This window comes from Abrus precatorius, unplaced genomic scaffold (genome assembly GCF_003935025.1).
Source record: "Abrus precatorius isolate BTA unplaced genomic scaffold, Abrus_2018 Scaffold3, whole genome shotgun sequence".
Taxonomy (NCBI): domain Eukaryota; kingdom Viridiplantae; phylum Streptophyta; class Magnoliopsida; order Fabales; family Fabaceae; genus Abrus; species Abrus precatorius.
Window position 1 is genome coordinate 35,484,904 of NW_020874373.1, and position 15,262 is coordinate 35,500,165.

Consider the following 15,262-nt stretch of genomic DNA (forward strand, 5'->3'; position numbering starts at 1 on the left):
ACATGGCAGAAAGAGTGGCAATAGGAATCGATTTAGGAACAACATACTCGTGCGTTGGTGTGTGGTGTCATGATCGAGTGGAGATCATTGTGAATGATCAAGGCAACAGAACAACACCCTCTTATGTTGCCTTCAATCGCACCCAAAGAATGATTGGTGATGCTGCTAAAAATCAAGCTGCAACCAACCCCACCAACACTGTCTTTGGTAAAATATTCTTAAACAAGTATTGATCTTTAATCATTTATTCTTATCATGAATCTATTTTTAGCTTCCAAATCTTGCATTGATAATAATTTTCACCACTGTCTTTCTTTTTTATATTTAATATTTTTAATTTAGATTCTGTTCAAATCAGATAAAAAGTGGTTGGAATAATGGAATCCTTTTAACTTTTTACCTCATCCTGTTTATGTTAAAAGTTTTTTCTTTGTTATTGGGCGTGAATTGTGGCTCTAAATTAAAATGTGAGTTGGGACTATTTGCTAAAATCTTACATATTATTAATTTGTTATTCATAACATACACTGCTATATAGATGTTTTTGAGAATAACAATGAGCATATAGTAAATCAAAATCTACAAAGAGGAAGGACAGGACATCTTTATTTCATGAAAATTTGGAAAGCATATATAGACCCAGACAATAATTTTGTTTGGGTCAACGCCTTGACAATAAAATTAATGTGCCCAGGTTTAATAACGCAAGGCCTATGCCCGAAATTTTAAAATAGCTTAAATATATTTTTGTTCTTATATTTTTTGAGTTTTTTTGTTTGATCTCTATTATCAGCATAATTATTTGAAGGGGTGTAACATGTTAAATTTGTGTCGACTTTTGTAGAATCACGTTAACGAGAGGAATCAAAACTTAAAAATTATAAAAATATAAAAGAATAAAAATATGTTTTGAGTCTTTCAGAACTTATCACTATAATATTATGCTGTTCTTTGTTTAGATGAAAAAAATGATGATTAATTTGCTAAGAGAATTCGTGTTCTTTTTCAACCCTTATTTAGCAACCATAGTGCATATAGCTGTTTGTTGTAGCACTTATTGATAAGACTTAAAATTATTTTGTAGATGCAAAGCGATTAATAGGTAGAAGATTTAGTGATTCTGAGGTTCAGAATGACACGAAGCTATGGCCATTCAAGGTTATTAGTGATGATGAAAACAAACCCAAGATTGTTGTTAATCACAATTCTGAGGAAAAGCATTTTTCAGCTGAGGAAATCTCATCCATGGTCTTGGCAAAGATGCGCGAGATTGCAGAAGATTTCCTCAGATCAAAAGTGAAGAATGTTGTTATCACTGTGCCTGCTTATTTCAATGACTCTCAGCGCCAAGCTACCAAAGATGCTGGTGCCATTGCTGGCCTCAATGTTATGAGAATAATCAATGAACCTACTGCAGCAGCTATTGCATATGGCCTTGACATGGAATGTTGTAATTATGGAAGGAGAAATGTTTTTATCTTTGATCTGGGTGGTGGTACTTTGGATGTTTCTCTGCTCAAAATTGAGAAAAATAATATTGAAGTTAAGGCCATTACTGGAGACACTCACCTTGGTGGAGAGGATTTTGATAACAAAATGATGAACCATTTTGTAAAGGAGTTTGAAAGAATGAACAAAATGGACATTAGTGGAAACCCAAGAGCCCTTAGGAGGTTGAGGACTGCTTGTGAGAAAGCAAAGAGGGTACTCTCCAGCACTGATGAGACCATCATTGAGGTAGACTCTTTGTATCAAGGTATTGATCTCCATTCATCAATGAGTCGTGCAAAGTTTGAGGAACTTAACAAGGAGTACTTTAACAAGTGTATGGAGCTTGTAGAGAAGTGTCTAATAGATGCTAAGACGGACAAGAGTAGTGTTGATGATGTTGTCCTTGTGGGTGGTTCTACTAGGATTCCCAAAGTGCAACAGCTATTGAGGAACTTCTTTGATGGGAAAGATCTATGCAAGCGCATCAACCCTGATGAGGCTATTGCTTATGGTGCTGCTGTGTTAGCTTCTAAATTGAGTGGTGAGTGCTGTGAGAAAGTTAGAGACTTGTCACTTGGAGAAGTAACTCCTTTGTCCCTTGGACTACAGACACATGGAGGAATCATGAAAACAATAATTCCTAGGAACACTCTCATTCCTATAAAGATGGAAGAAGTGTTCACTACACATGTTGATAACCAAACCAATATCTTGATTCATGTTTACGAGGGTGAGAGGCAAACAGCTATGGACAACAACTTGTTAGGTAAGTTTGTGTTGGAAATTCCTCCAGCTCGAAGGTTTGTTCCTCAGATTAGTGTTGGCTTTGAACTAGATGATGATGGCATCTTACATGTCTCTGCTAAGGAGAAAAGCAGCGGAATAAATGAGAAGGTTACCGTAATAAATCACAAGGGAAGGTTATCAAGAGGAGAGATAGAAAGAATGATCTCAGAAGCTGAGAAGTACAAGGCTGCAGATGAGAGGTATAAGAAGAAAGTAGAAGCAAGGCATGTATTGGAGAGACATGCATTCAACTTGCAAAATGCTATAAATGATAAGGATATTAGTTTGAAGCTTTCCACAGAAGACGAGAAAAAAATTAAAAATGCAATTGAATTTGCCTTAAAATGGCTTGAGCTGAATGTGGATGCTAAACAAGAAGATTTTGACAATAGGCTGAGTGTTCTTTCAAATGTCTTTGATGAAATTATTGTGAAGATGATAAATTGTGAGGATAATCGTGTGGCTTCTGCAGGTACTGGCGCTGCCTCTTCCAGTAATAGTGGAAAGCATCGCTGGTTAAAAATATTGGCCAAATTTGCTCTCCAGGCAGTGTATTCAGCTATTACAGGAAATATCATTGGGTTTGTTTCTATAGTTCTTGACACTCTGTCAAATTAATTAGTTGATTAGAACTTAATGAAGTCTTGATAGAGTAAGTTGTAACTTCAATTGGGAGAATCAATATGTAATTGAAGAAACGAATAGCTTCTTGTTGTAGTATGTGTTTGATGAACCAATGTTTCTAAATTTGAATTGAACGAACTTCATTACATACAATTGATTTTATTTCAAAGTTAGTTTAAAGTAATGTAATTTGTGTTTAAAATTATATCTTTTCAAAATAATCTATAATAAAATTTCGTATATAAATATATTTTAACTTAATATAAAATATTATGCTTGTTCAAAGGTGAGTATAGAGGCAAAATTAATTTTAATTAAGAGCACCTATATATTAATCTTTTTTATAAAATTATGTATGAATGAAATAAATATAGTTATATAATAACTTGACTTGTTTTCTGATTATTTTTTTGAAGAATGTTTTACCACGTATCTAATCTCTTTTTGTAAGGTTGATTTTTATTTTCCTTTCATTTTCTCATTTGCATATAGGGGTGTCAAAATAAATTTGGTCTAATATGTCGGCTCGCCTGTCCCACCAAATGTAATGTGTCAGAGTAAATGCTATGCTAAAATGTGAACCAACGATGAGTTGGATTAGGCTATATGTTGAGTCTAAATTTTATTTTTTTAAGAATAAAAAATAATTAAATATTATTTTTTATTAATATAAAAATATTTTTAAAATTTTTATTATTTATTATATATATATATATATAAATTTTTACATCGGATAACTCATTAATTTAATAATTCATTAACATTTTTTTTAAATTTTTGACATACTAGTCCTATACTCCACTAATTCACCCTTAAACAAATTGAATTAAAAAATTTGATTAATTTTTAAAAAGAACAAACTTAAACTAGCCCACTTTTAGGTGAGCATTTGCAAAGCAGAGCATGCTAACCGTTTCACTATCCCTAACTAAGCAGGGCATGCTTGTTCAAAGGTGAGTATAAAGTAGTTCATTAATTCAATAGTTTATTAACTTTTTTTTTATTTTTAGTTTTTAATAGACTAATTCGTTAGTATGTTAATTTACTCTTAAACGGATTAAATTAAAAAATATAATTATTTTTTTAAAAAAATATACTTAAACTAACCTGCTTTTAAGTGAGCTTTTGAAAAAAGCAGAGCATGCTAACAGTTTTGCTATCCCTAACTAGGCAGGGCATGGTAAAACTATTTTATAATCTATTGTGCTTCCATGTTTCAGTGTCCATATAATGTTAGTCTAATAAACGATAATTATATTTGTTAATATTTCCATACAGTCAAACTGCTTTTGTATTATTACTGTATTGTCAAAATTATTAAAACGTGATAAAATGTCAAAAGGACATAAATTAAATTAATCTTTCACAAATCATTTATTTAATAATAGTACCAGTCAAAATCAAATTTGAACATTAAAATAGACAAAACTTAAAAGTATTTATCAGAATGACACAATTTCAAAACTATTTACCAACGTGGCTAAAATGAAACCTAAAAGGCAGAAGAAAAACAGTAGTAACATATTTTCTAAATTATGTAAATTTATTTTTAAAAAATTATTTAATCTATGTAAATATAATGAATTTTTTTAATTTGATCATTATATGTGTGATGCATTTTTTATTTGGTTTCACTGAAACAATTTATGACTATATTTCCTTCTCTTAAGATATGCTCCAAGATAACTTTCTGATCTTTATCTATTAGCTCCTTCATACTCTTCACGGTTAATGCAAAGATTCAAAGGATAATTTATAATAATCAACCAAGCGTGGATGTCAAGTCAAACCATCACTATCACCATTGTCCCAGCCAAGACTAAGAAAAAGGGGTGTGGAATATATATGCATTTGCAAAACACTTGTTTCTTTGAATCACCACATAACTTGACTGAGGAGATTGCAATGGCAGAGAGAGTGGCAATAGGAATTGATCTAGGAACCACAAACTCGTGCGTTGGTGTGTGGCGTCATGGTCGAGTGGAGATCATTGTGAACGATCAAGGCAACAGAACAACACCCTCTTACGTTGCCTTCAAAGGCACCAAAAGAATGATCGGTGATGCTGCTAAAAACCAGGCCACAACCAACCCCACTAACCCTGTCTTCGGTGATATGTCTCTAAACCTGTTTTTAGCTTATGCTACTTTACGGATCCTGTTTACGCGTAATTAACATGCCTGTGAGTTGGGGTTATTTGCTAAAATCTTACAATATCTTTTTACAATAAATTTAATAATTTTCATACTGACTCTGAAACTAAACAATTTCTTTATTTTATATTTAATGAATTATAATTTATTATTTTATTAATTATTATAGATTAAATTAAATAAAAGGTTAAGTTTGAGTATAACTATTTTTAGATTTAAAAATTTTTCTCATAAATTAAATAAAAAGTTTAAATTGGTTGTAATTATTTTATTTTATTACATAGTTATTTAAGACGCTTTTACATATCAATTTTAGGTTAATTTTTTTTCTCTACAGAGTAACCGTTAACGAGAGATCAAAGCTAAAATATTATAGAAATATAAAAACTAAAAATAATTTTTAGTCTTTCAAAATTTATTAGTATAATATTGTACTGTTCGTTGTTTAAATGAAAAATCTTTAAAATATGAAATAATTTATTGTGAATATATTAAAATATAATATTTTTCTTTCAAACAATATTTCTTTTTCTATTTATATGTTTAATACCTAGATCTACCCCAATTTAAAGATAATTTAATAAATTTTAAAACATTATCTTTATTTCATACGATTCTTTTATTTAAATATTAAATAATTAACTTTATGTTTGAATTGTTCGACAAGAATTGTACCGTAAAAACATTTTTGATATCTCATATAAGCGAAATACTATCCATTGTCCAAAAATTTTGGGTCCATCACTGCGCCCAACACTTACCTTATTGAATGTCAACATTTACAATTAGCTGGAAATTTTACTCCTATTAATTATTATATGGTGTAGTAAAATTAAATATTTTAAAAAATATTGAATACATTTCAATTCTCCATCAAACATGATTAAAATTTAGACTTAGAAATTAGAAGTTGAATCTCCCAATAACATCAAATAAAAAAGCAAATTATTAATTCAAGCAATACATAACTATCCTAAGCAAATACATGGGTGTAAGCATTAAGTGTAAGATTTTTAAGTACGAGAAGAAAAAAATTTCCTTCCATTTTAATAAAGGCAAGTTAACTTGAGAAGATGAAATAAAGAAAAATAAGAAAGGAATAAAAATAAAGTGACAAAAGTTGATGATTTTTTAATCTTTGACAAAGTATTTTAACATACTCTTTTAATTAAAATTTATTGAAAATTAAAAAAATTGTGTGAAATTTACTCTTTTTTATTCTTAAATTAATTTTTTTTTTGTACTTTTGTAATTTTTAATAAATTTTAATTAATAGTGGAGATTGCACTAAAGAAAGTAGATTAGAAAATGTGGTGTTAGCAATTTTTTTTTTACATTTGTAAAGCTAACCATTCTACATATACATTTTAGTAAAATTTATTGATTTTACAATTTTAATGTGTTACACTATTTTTTATTGCTTAAAACTGTGGCTACTCATTGACTTTTATTATCAAATTATATTGACTATGTAAATTATGATAGTGTAAACATGGTAAATGAGTTGAATTCTATTTTGCCAAGCACGTGTGAAGTCATTTTCATTTTAAATTCCACATTTTCCTCAAACAAACACAATTAGAAATCCTGTTAGTTTATATTCTATTTCAGGAAAAAAAAAACGATGATTAATTTGCTAAGAGGATTCGTGTTCTTTTTTCAACCCTGTGCATGCATAGTGCATATAACTGTTGTTGTAGCACTGATTAATAAGACTTGAAATTATTTTATAGATGCAAAGCGATTAATAGGTAGAAGATTTGGCAATTCTGAGGTTCAGAATGACATGCAGCTATGGCCATTCAAAGTTATTAGTGATGCTAACAACAAACCCATGATTGTTGTTAATTACAATCGTGAGGAAAAACATTTTTGTGCTGAGGAAATCTCATCCATGGTCTTGGCAAAGATGCATGAGATTGCAGAAGATTTCCTCAGATCAAAAGTGAAGAATGTTGTAATCACTGTGCCTGCATGCTTCAATGACTCTCAGCGCCAAGCTACCAAAGATGCTGGAACCATTGCTGGCCTCAATGTCATGAGAATAATCCCTGAACCTACTGCAGCAGCTATTGCATATTGCCTCGACAAGAAATACTGTGGAAGAAAAAATGTTGTCATCTTTGATCTGGGTGGTGGTACTTTGGATGTTTCTCTTCTCACAATTGAGAAAAATAATATCGAAGTTAAGGCCATTGCTGGAGACACTCACCTTGGTGGAGTGGATTTTGATAACAAAATGATGAACCATTTTGTAAACGAGTTTGAAATGGACATTAGTGGGGACCCAAGAGCCCTTAGGAGGTTGAGGACTACTTGTGAGAAAGCAAAGAGGGAACTCTCTAGCACTAATGAGACCATCATTGAGGTAGACTCTTTGTATCAAGGTATTGATCTCCATTCATCAATGAGTCGTGCAGAGTTTGAGGAACTTAACCAGGAGTACTTTAACAGGTGTATGGAGCTTGTAGAGAAGTGTCTAATAGATGCTAAGATGGACAAGAGTAGTGTTGATGATGTTGTCCTTGTGGGTGGTTCTACTAAGATTCCCAAAGTGCAACAGCTATTGAGGAACTTCTTTGATGGCAAAGTTCTATGCAAGTGCATCAACCCTGATGAGGCTATTGCTTGTGGTGCTGCTGTGTTAGCTTCTAAATTGAGTGGTGAGTGCTGTGAGAAGGTTAGAGACTTGTCACTTGGAGAAGTAACTCCTTTGTCCCTTGGAGTACAGACACATGAAGGAATCATGAATACAATAATTCCTAGGAACACTCTCATTCCTATAAAGATGGAAGTAGTGTTCACTACACATGTTGATAACCAAACCAATATCTGGATTCAAGTTTACGAGGGTGAGAGGCAAACAGCTGTGGACAACAACTTTCTAGGTGAGTTGGTATTGGAAATTCCTCCAGCTAGAAGGTTTGTTGGGTTTGAAGTTGATTATGATGGCATCTTACATGTCTCTGCTAAGGAGAAAAGCAGTGGAGTAAATGAGAGGGTTACCGTAATAAATCACAAGGGAAGGTTATCAAGAGGAGAGATAAAAAGAATGATCTCAGAAGCTGAGAAATACAAGGATGAAGATGAGAGGTATAAGAAGAATGAAGAAGCATGGGATGAATTGGAGAGAGATGCATTCGAAATGAAAAATGATATAAATGATAAGGAGATTAATTGGACTCTTTCCAAGGAACAAGAGAGAAAAATCAACAATGCAATTGAATTTGCCTTAAAATTCCTTGAGGAGAATATGGATGCAAAAGAAGAAAAAAATATTGACAAAATACGGAGTGTTCTTTCATATGTCTCTGATGTAATTATTAAGAATCTCAAGTGTAAGGCTAATAGTGGGCCTTCAGGTACTGATGCTGCCTCGCCTTCAGGTATTCCTGCTGCCCGGCCTTCAGGTATGCCTGCTGCCTCTGCCAGTAAGGGTAGAAATCTTGGCTGGGTAAAAAAATTGGCCCACTTTGCTCTCCATGCATCTCATGCAGCTCATGCAGTTCATGGAGCTCATGTGGTTGTTTCTACAATTACTAACAGTATGTCAAATTAATTAGTTGATTAGAACTTAATAAAGTCTCCATAGAGTAAGTAGTAACTTGAATTGGGAGAATGAAAATGTAATGGAAGAAACCAATAGCTTCTTCTTGTTCTTGTAGTATGTGTTTGATGAACCAATGTTTCTAAATTTGAATTGAATGAACTTCATTACCTATGCAATTGATTTTATTTCAAAGTTAGTTTAAAGTAATGTAATTTGTGTTTAAAATTTTATCTTTTCAAAATAATCTATAATAAAATTTAGTATACACATTTTAACTTGATATAAAAGTGGTAAATTATTATGTTTGTTCAAAAGTCAGTATAAAGACAAAATTGATTTTGATCGACAGCGTCAAAATATTAATTTTTTTTACAAAATTATGTGACAATGAAATAAAGACAATTCTATAACAACTTGACTTATTTTCTGATTTATTTTTTTTAAGAATGTTTTGCTATGTATCTAAGAACTGGTCAATACGTCATATGTTGACTAGACTTATAGGAAAAAGATGGGAGGAGTCAACAAATGAAATTACATTATACTATCATTTATTTATGAATAAACTCTTAGAATAGTTTATAATATTATATCATTGAATAAATTAATTTTTAAAATTTGTAAAAGGTCAATTAATTATTATTATTATTTTTCTATTAACAAATAACAAGTCAATTAATTTTTAACTTTGTTAAATATTATCATTTATTTATGTTTTAAATTCTCAAGACTAATACGAAGGTTTAATAGTTTTATTTGATGTTCTTCTTTTTCTTTATTTGATAATTATTGTTGTCATTCTCATTTATTTGATGATTATTGTTGGCAACCTTAACATGACTTACATGAGCTATTCGTGTTTTCCAGTACTTGTTCCTGATTTGTGCATACTTTTCTTTTCTTCAAATATATATTTTTTTTTTAAAAATAAAAGAGTTATATAATATTTATTAAAAGAAATAAACGATTAAAACATTAAATTTAGGTTTGTTTATCATTTATTTTATTTTAAAAATTATTAAAATAGAAATAAAAAATTTATTTTCATTTTTCTTCTTTCAAGACTCAATTATCAAAAGTAACCTTAAACTAATAACAAAAAATCTATCTAATCAAACCGTTTCTTTTTTAAGAAGAAATTAATCAAGACCAAACCGTAGGGCCAAAAATTAAAGGCCCTTTAATTAATTAATTAATTAAACAATTTCTTGGCTCTGTATCAATTTCTTTGTAGTTAACAAATCATAAACTTTGATTTTCATGTGAAAAGATTTAAAGCAAAAATGCTGATGAAGAACCTAACCCCATCACCTAATTAATTCAGTCTTAATCAGTATCACATGAAAGTAGTAAGACAAATAAAAAATAATTGAAACACTGAAATTTGTTACTATATTTGTGTATATCTAAGATCAAAACAACAGACTATTGAAGTATCTGTTGGACCATTTCACATGGCACCCTGATTAAAGCTTGGTTAATTTCTTATCCTTAAATATAATAGTCATAATCAACATTAATTCTTAGATATTTCACTCAGATGAGAAATCAATATTAATTATGAGAAATCTTACCTAAATGACCAATCACATATCTCTTATAGAACCCCCCCCCTCCCTCCCTCCCTCCCACTACCAAAAATAAAATTAAACATGAAAACCAATCAGTTATTTCATTCTTTCTTTTCTTTAAATCTTAAAATTACAGTCATTGATATAGTGTCCTGGCCTGATTAGCCTAACCTTAAATATACCACTTATGATGTTTATATGAAAACATATTGTACCCAAAAAAATATATTAATACATGCAAAAAGACTGTTCAATTGAACATAAATGAATTATTACACGTGTACAAGTAGTCATCCAAAAGAATTTAGTATATATTTCTTAGGCTTTGACCAGGTGTTGGCCTTGATGAATTCTTTTCTTATTCTTACTCCAAAAACTATATTATATGTATATGTCTGTGTCACACTAATTAATACACACTTTGTCCATTTGCAAAGGCAGTGATTAATCAAAATCAAATCAAGCTGAGGTGAAAGAAATCAAACAGACGACAAATTTAGTAGTTGCTTACTCCAATTCACTCTGAAAGCCCGGAAGCCACCCTTCTCCATTACTTAACCTGGCATGGACGTTTTCTACTCCTTTCATACAATAAAAGAGCCTTGTCTTCTCAAAACTCTGCTTTCCTAATAATAAAGAGATTCCTTTGCTACACTCCAAGGAAATTAGCATGAACAAATTCTTTAAGTACCATTAATTATTTGCTACTCTCTCTCATCAAAACCAAAATTCTCTACCTGTAATTAGCTCTTAATTTGCTTAAAATCTTTAAACATCCTCTCTAGTGGAGCTTTTTATTGCTAGGGGAGAAAGACATTTGCATCAAGAGGTACTAAGTTTTATTTATTAGGCTAGCCTTTCATTTATGAAATTCTACAGCATTTTTCATCTTGGTTTTGGCCATTTGATTGGATTCTTCATCACTTGGGAGTTATTCCAACATGTCAATACAAGTGATTGAGTGTGTGCTTGGAAACACGTTGAAAAACCTGTAAACATGGATCTAACACAGAAACAACAACTTATAGAGTCCATGCACATTCAAATGTAAATCTAAACATGCCATGAGAGTATTTTTGCTGGTAATTCTATAGATTATTAGTATTTTTGTTGTCAGAGAACTCCAAGTGCTGCTATACCAATTTACAATCCTTTTTCTGTTCACCAAAGAATCTGCATTTAAGTTTAAATGCATGTGGGTAATTTTTGGCTTCAAATTGTTCCAATTCTCTATGATCAGCAAACAAAACGGTAAGTGATCTTCTCATCCAATTCTTGGACTGCAAAAAGCCTTCCTAAGCATCAGCAATATCATTTTCTGCAGATAAACTCCTTGAATTCATTGTACCTTGCATTAAACACTTGGTAACTTCAACTATTACTCATGTCAAGGAACATTATTCTCTTCTCAACATAGCCATTTGATTGAATAACAATCTTTGCCTTCTTGATTGGTGTGTAGGTGCCAATATGTCAGATGCTAGTCCTTACAACATTTATATTTCAAATATGAGAAATGCTCTTCCATCATCACTTTCTTCACGGCTTCATGGCTACGGTAATGATAATTTCAAAGCTATTTTAATTGCAAACAATAATAATATGTAATCTAAGTTACCAAGCTTTTGCTGAATTTGTTTGGTTATTCAGGAAACCATGAAGTTCAGTTGGAAATTTTAGAGGGTTCCATGCAGATGAACGACCTAACGTAAGTGAATAAATATTATCCAAGAACTTATGCAATTTGTTTTTCATGATCATTTTGTGGCTGTGAAATAAACGAATCAAAGTGAACGAAGTAGGTACAATTCAAATTTGGTGTATAATATTATATAATACGAAATGTGTATATATCCTTAGTTAAGGTTTCACCAGGTTAGGCTCGCCAAAATTGTGAACATTGTGAAATCGGATACTATTTCAATGTAAAATAATACAATGTTTGGTATAATCAATTAATAGTCATTTACTAAAGACAAATCAACATGATAATATAAGGATTGTATTCAAGTGTAGAGTACTATCATTATTTTATATCATTAGTTTTGGTTAATAAATACAAATCGACATGATAATACGATCAAAATAGACCAGACAAAGTTTTTCTTTCAAATTGTATTTGTTAAGCCAAAACTGGTTTGAAAGAGTTGTACATTTCCATGATGTTTCGTATTATGTTTATTATAGAAGGAATCCTTGACTATGGCCGTAGGTTGATTAAATTAAAAAGGTAATTGTAATTAACATTATTTTAAGATTGACGAGTTAAAGTGATTGAGTTGGGCATGCCCTTCTGTCCAAATGCGTTTCATGTTTTATTTTGGTCATATGCCTGAAAATAATGAGACTTAAATATGAAATTATGCATATGATCAAAATATCAATGTTACGTATTAATCCTAGAAACCCCCCCTAAAAATTTGAGTACGTGTTTGGATGAGCAATTGGAAACTTGAGTTTAAATAACTTGATCTTGAAAAATTAAATTTTACTTTAAATTGAATTTGTGCTTCTAAAATTAATTTGTTATAAAACCCTATAAATTTTTAATTCAACACAAAAGTTACAATTTATAATGTCTACTTAAAAGTAAGTTTAGAGTCAAAATTAATTTTAATTCAGTCTTATTAAACATGTTGACGCAATGATAAAAGAAAGTGTGTTGGCATATATTTACATGATTCTGAAGAGATCTAACGGTGTTAACAAACATGCATTTAGGGTGTTTTTGGTTTTTTGTCAAATCCACTCAAACGTGAATCTATTTTAACGCTACAAGTTATAGTTTTCATATTAAAACATGGTTTAACATCTTATTAGGTTTTCAAACATGCACTTAATTAATTTTATAAATATTACAAATCCCTGTCCTTACAGTTTCTTTATTTGTAATACTCTCTTTAGGGGTCATTTTCATAGCAATGGCTTCAACATGGAGTCTAGACTATTCAATAATGACAACCAATTGGGTAAAGCAGTCTACACACAGCCTAGCCAGTCTCAGTCTCTGATTTATGATAACAATCATCAACCAGGTTTGGTGCATTTCCTTTTCAATACTAGATATTAGGAGCTCCTTTTTATATACCAACTCTGCTTATTATATGTTCACTTTCCCTAGTCCCAATGCCTATGGAAAAATAATTTGTATCTTAGTGAAAACTATGAAAATTTCAAATAATTGAAGACTAAAGCAACGTACTGTTAGACAGGTAGTCTATATGCCATCTCAAGCAGCAAAGATATTTCTCAGCAATCACTGTTACTTGACAAGGACCTTTATCTTTCTCAATATGAAGGAGTACGTCAATGTTTGGCTCTATTGTAATTGAATCATCTACAAAATGAAATTTCAGTATTTTACATTATAAATTTCCAACATATATGATTTTTTTGTGTGAAATTTATTTTCATAATTGTTTTAATGGAAAAGTATTTGGAAATCTTAATCTGAAGTCAATATGGTGTTTGCAGGTCAATGGAAATGCCAGAAAACGTCCATTTCAGTACTCTGACAACATGTCCTTGTGGAAAAAGATGAAAAGTAATTCCAAAAGCAAAATTACATTCTTGGAACCAAAATGGCATCAGACAAAAGAAACTTCTGAGATAATCCCTCGGCATCAAGTACTAAAATAACAAAGCCACTTTCTTGTACTTTATTAATGTTATTGTTGAATTAGAAGTAAAACTTGTGTACTAAACGTAACATGCAAGCTTTCAGTTTTTCAAAGGGAGTAAAGAAACTTTTCGTTTTATTAAAGAGTAAGACTGTAAGAGAGATACAAGTACATAATAATTTTGCAAGGAATATAGAATTATAAGCTATTGTTAGATTTTTACGTTTTGCTGATTAAATTAGGCACTAGGAGTTGTTGCATATAAGCGTAAGCCTATTATTTTGTCCACTTTCGCTTTCAGTTGCATGTGCCTATGAGGAGAAATCAGAAGCTAAGCGATAAAGTTACTATTCTTCAAAAGTTGGTTTCACCTTTTGGCAAGGTGAGTGAATCATGATTGCATCAACAAAAGTTGGATTCTTCATATTTTACTAGTTAATAAACATCTTTAATTTTAAGAGAATAACCTTAGGTTTTTGGATATCCTGCAGACTGACACTGCTTCAGTTCTTCATGAGGCTTCTCTTTATATAAAGCTTCTTCAAGCACAAATCCAGGTACATATTCGGTACTCCTATCTCTGGGCCGAAATATATATTACCAAGGACTAAAAATAATGCTATGTCATAAGAATACTTTCCCTTTTTCTTGTTTTTCTTTTGGGCTGAAACTATACTACATGAGTTATGTGGAGATTTGAACAGCTTGTTCTCGACAGTATTCTAATATACTTTTCTCCTTTTTCGTCTGGGGTTCTAGACATTGTTTCAGATGCTGAGTTTCTCTTACACTAGTACGACTAAAGTCCCTCATATGCAGGTTGATTATTAATATCATGCTGTACAATTACTTTCTCACTTAATAAATGCCAACATATATCGAATATAAATGAGATATATTATCTTTTATTTTATTTTTACTTTCATTCTTGCCTGTCTCTGACCATTTTGTTTATTAACTGCAGGCGTCACATCAGGATTGTGGGGACAAATTGCTGGTTGACCTAAGGAGCAGAGGACTTTGTTTGGTCCCCATATCAATCACACAGACAGTAACAATGGAAGACCAGATTCATCATGCTTCAGCCTCAAGAATTATTCTACCCTGAAATTTCTAATTCAACAAGAGGAACAGCATGATGCTGGCCATGAACGCTATAGGGAGATAGTTCCTTTATAACCATATTGTAAAAAGTTCCGGCAGTACTTTGATATAGTGCTAGTAGTAATTATCTCTTAAGATTTTCTGAGGACTTGCTCAAATGAAATTTAAATAAAATTTCCCTCATGAATAAAACAATTGACTGCATATCATCCGTTGTCATTAGGTTAATTTCCTGCCATTTTACATCAATTTGAACATTACTTACCAAAGGTGTTTAAGAGCATGCCTGCCTTCAGGAAATAGGACTTGAAATCACGTGTTTGTACAGCCCCATAAGCAAAACTGAAGAGAACAATGCTACAC

General features: G+C 31.2%; 3 protein-coding genes across 3 annotated transcripts; all 3 read left to right on the forward strand.

The window, feature by feature from the left end:
- The first annotated feature begins 2 nt into the window (after positions 1 to 2).
- On the forward strand, positions 3 to 2,895 carry LOC113862586 (heat shock 70 kDa protein 18-like). The gene is made up of 2 exons (XM_027495665.1): positions 3 to 207; positions 1,085 to 2,895. Exons 1-2 carry the CDS (start codon positions 3 to 5, stop codon positions 2,893 to 2,895), a joined length of 2,016 nt encoding a protein of 671 aa, XP_027351466.1.
- Positions 2,896 to 4,741: 1,846 nt separating this feature from the next.
- LOC113860844 (heat shock 70 kDa protein 18-like) lies at positions 4,742 to 8,787 on the forward strand. Its single transcript, XM_027493368.1, has 2 exons — positions 4,742 to 5,011; positions 6,788 to 8,787. Exons 1-2 carry the CDS (start codon positions 4,747 to 4,749, stop codon positions 8,611 to 8,613), a joined length of 2,091 nt encoding a protein of 696 aa, XP_027349169.1. The 5' UTR covers positions 4,742 to 4,746; the 3' UTR covers positions 8,614 to 8,787.
- A 5,288-nt stretch (positions 8,788 to 14,075) lies between these two features.
- On the forward strand, positions 14,076 to 14,903 carry LOC113862587 (transcription factor bHLH114-like). The gene is made up of 4 exons (XM_027495666.1): positions 14,076 to 14,177; positions 14,287 to 14,352; positions 14,555 to 14,614; positions 14,772 to 14,903. Exons 1-4 carry the CDS (start codon positions 14,109 to 14,111, stop codon positions 14,901 to 14,903), a joined length of 327 nt encoding a protein of 108 aa, XP_027351467.1. The 5' UTR covers positions 14,076 to 14,108.
- The last annotated feature ends 359 nt before the right edge of the window (positions 14,904 to 15,262 follow it).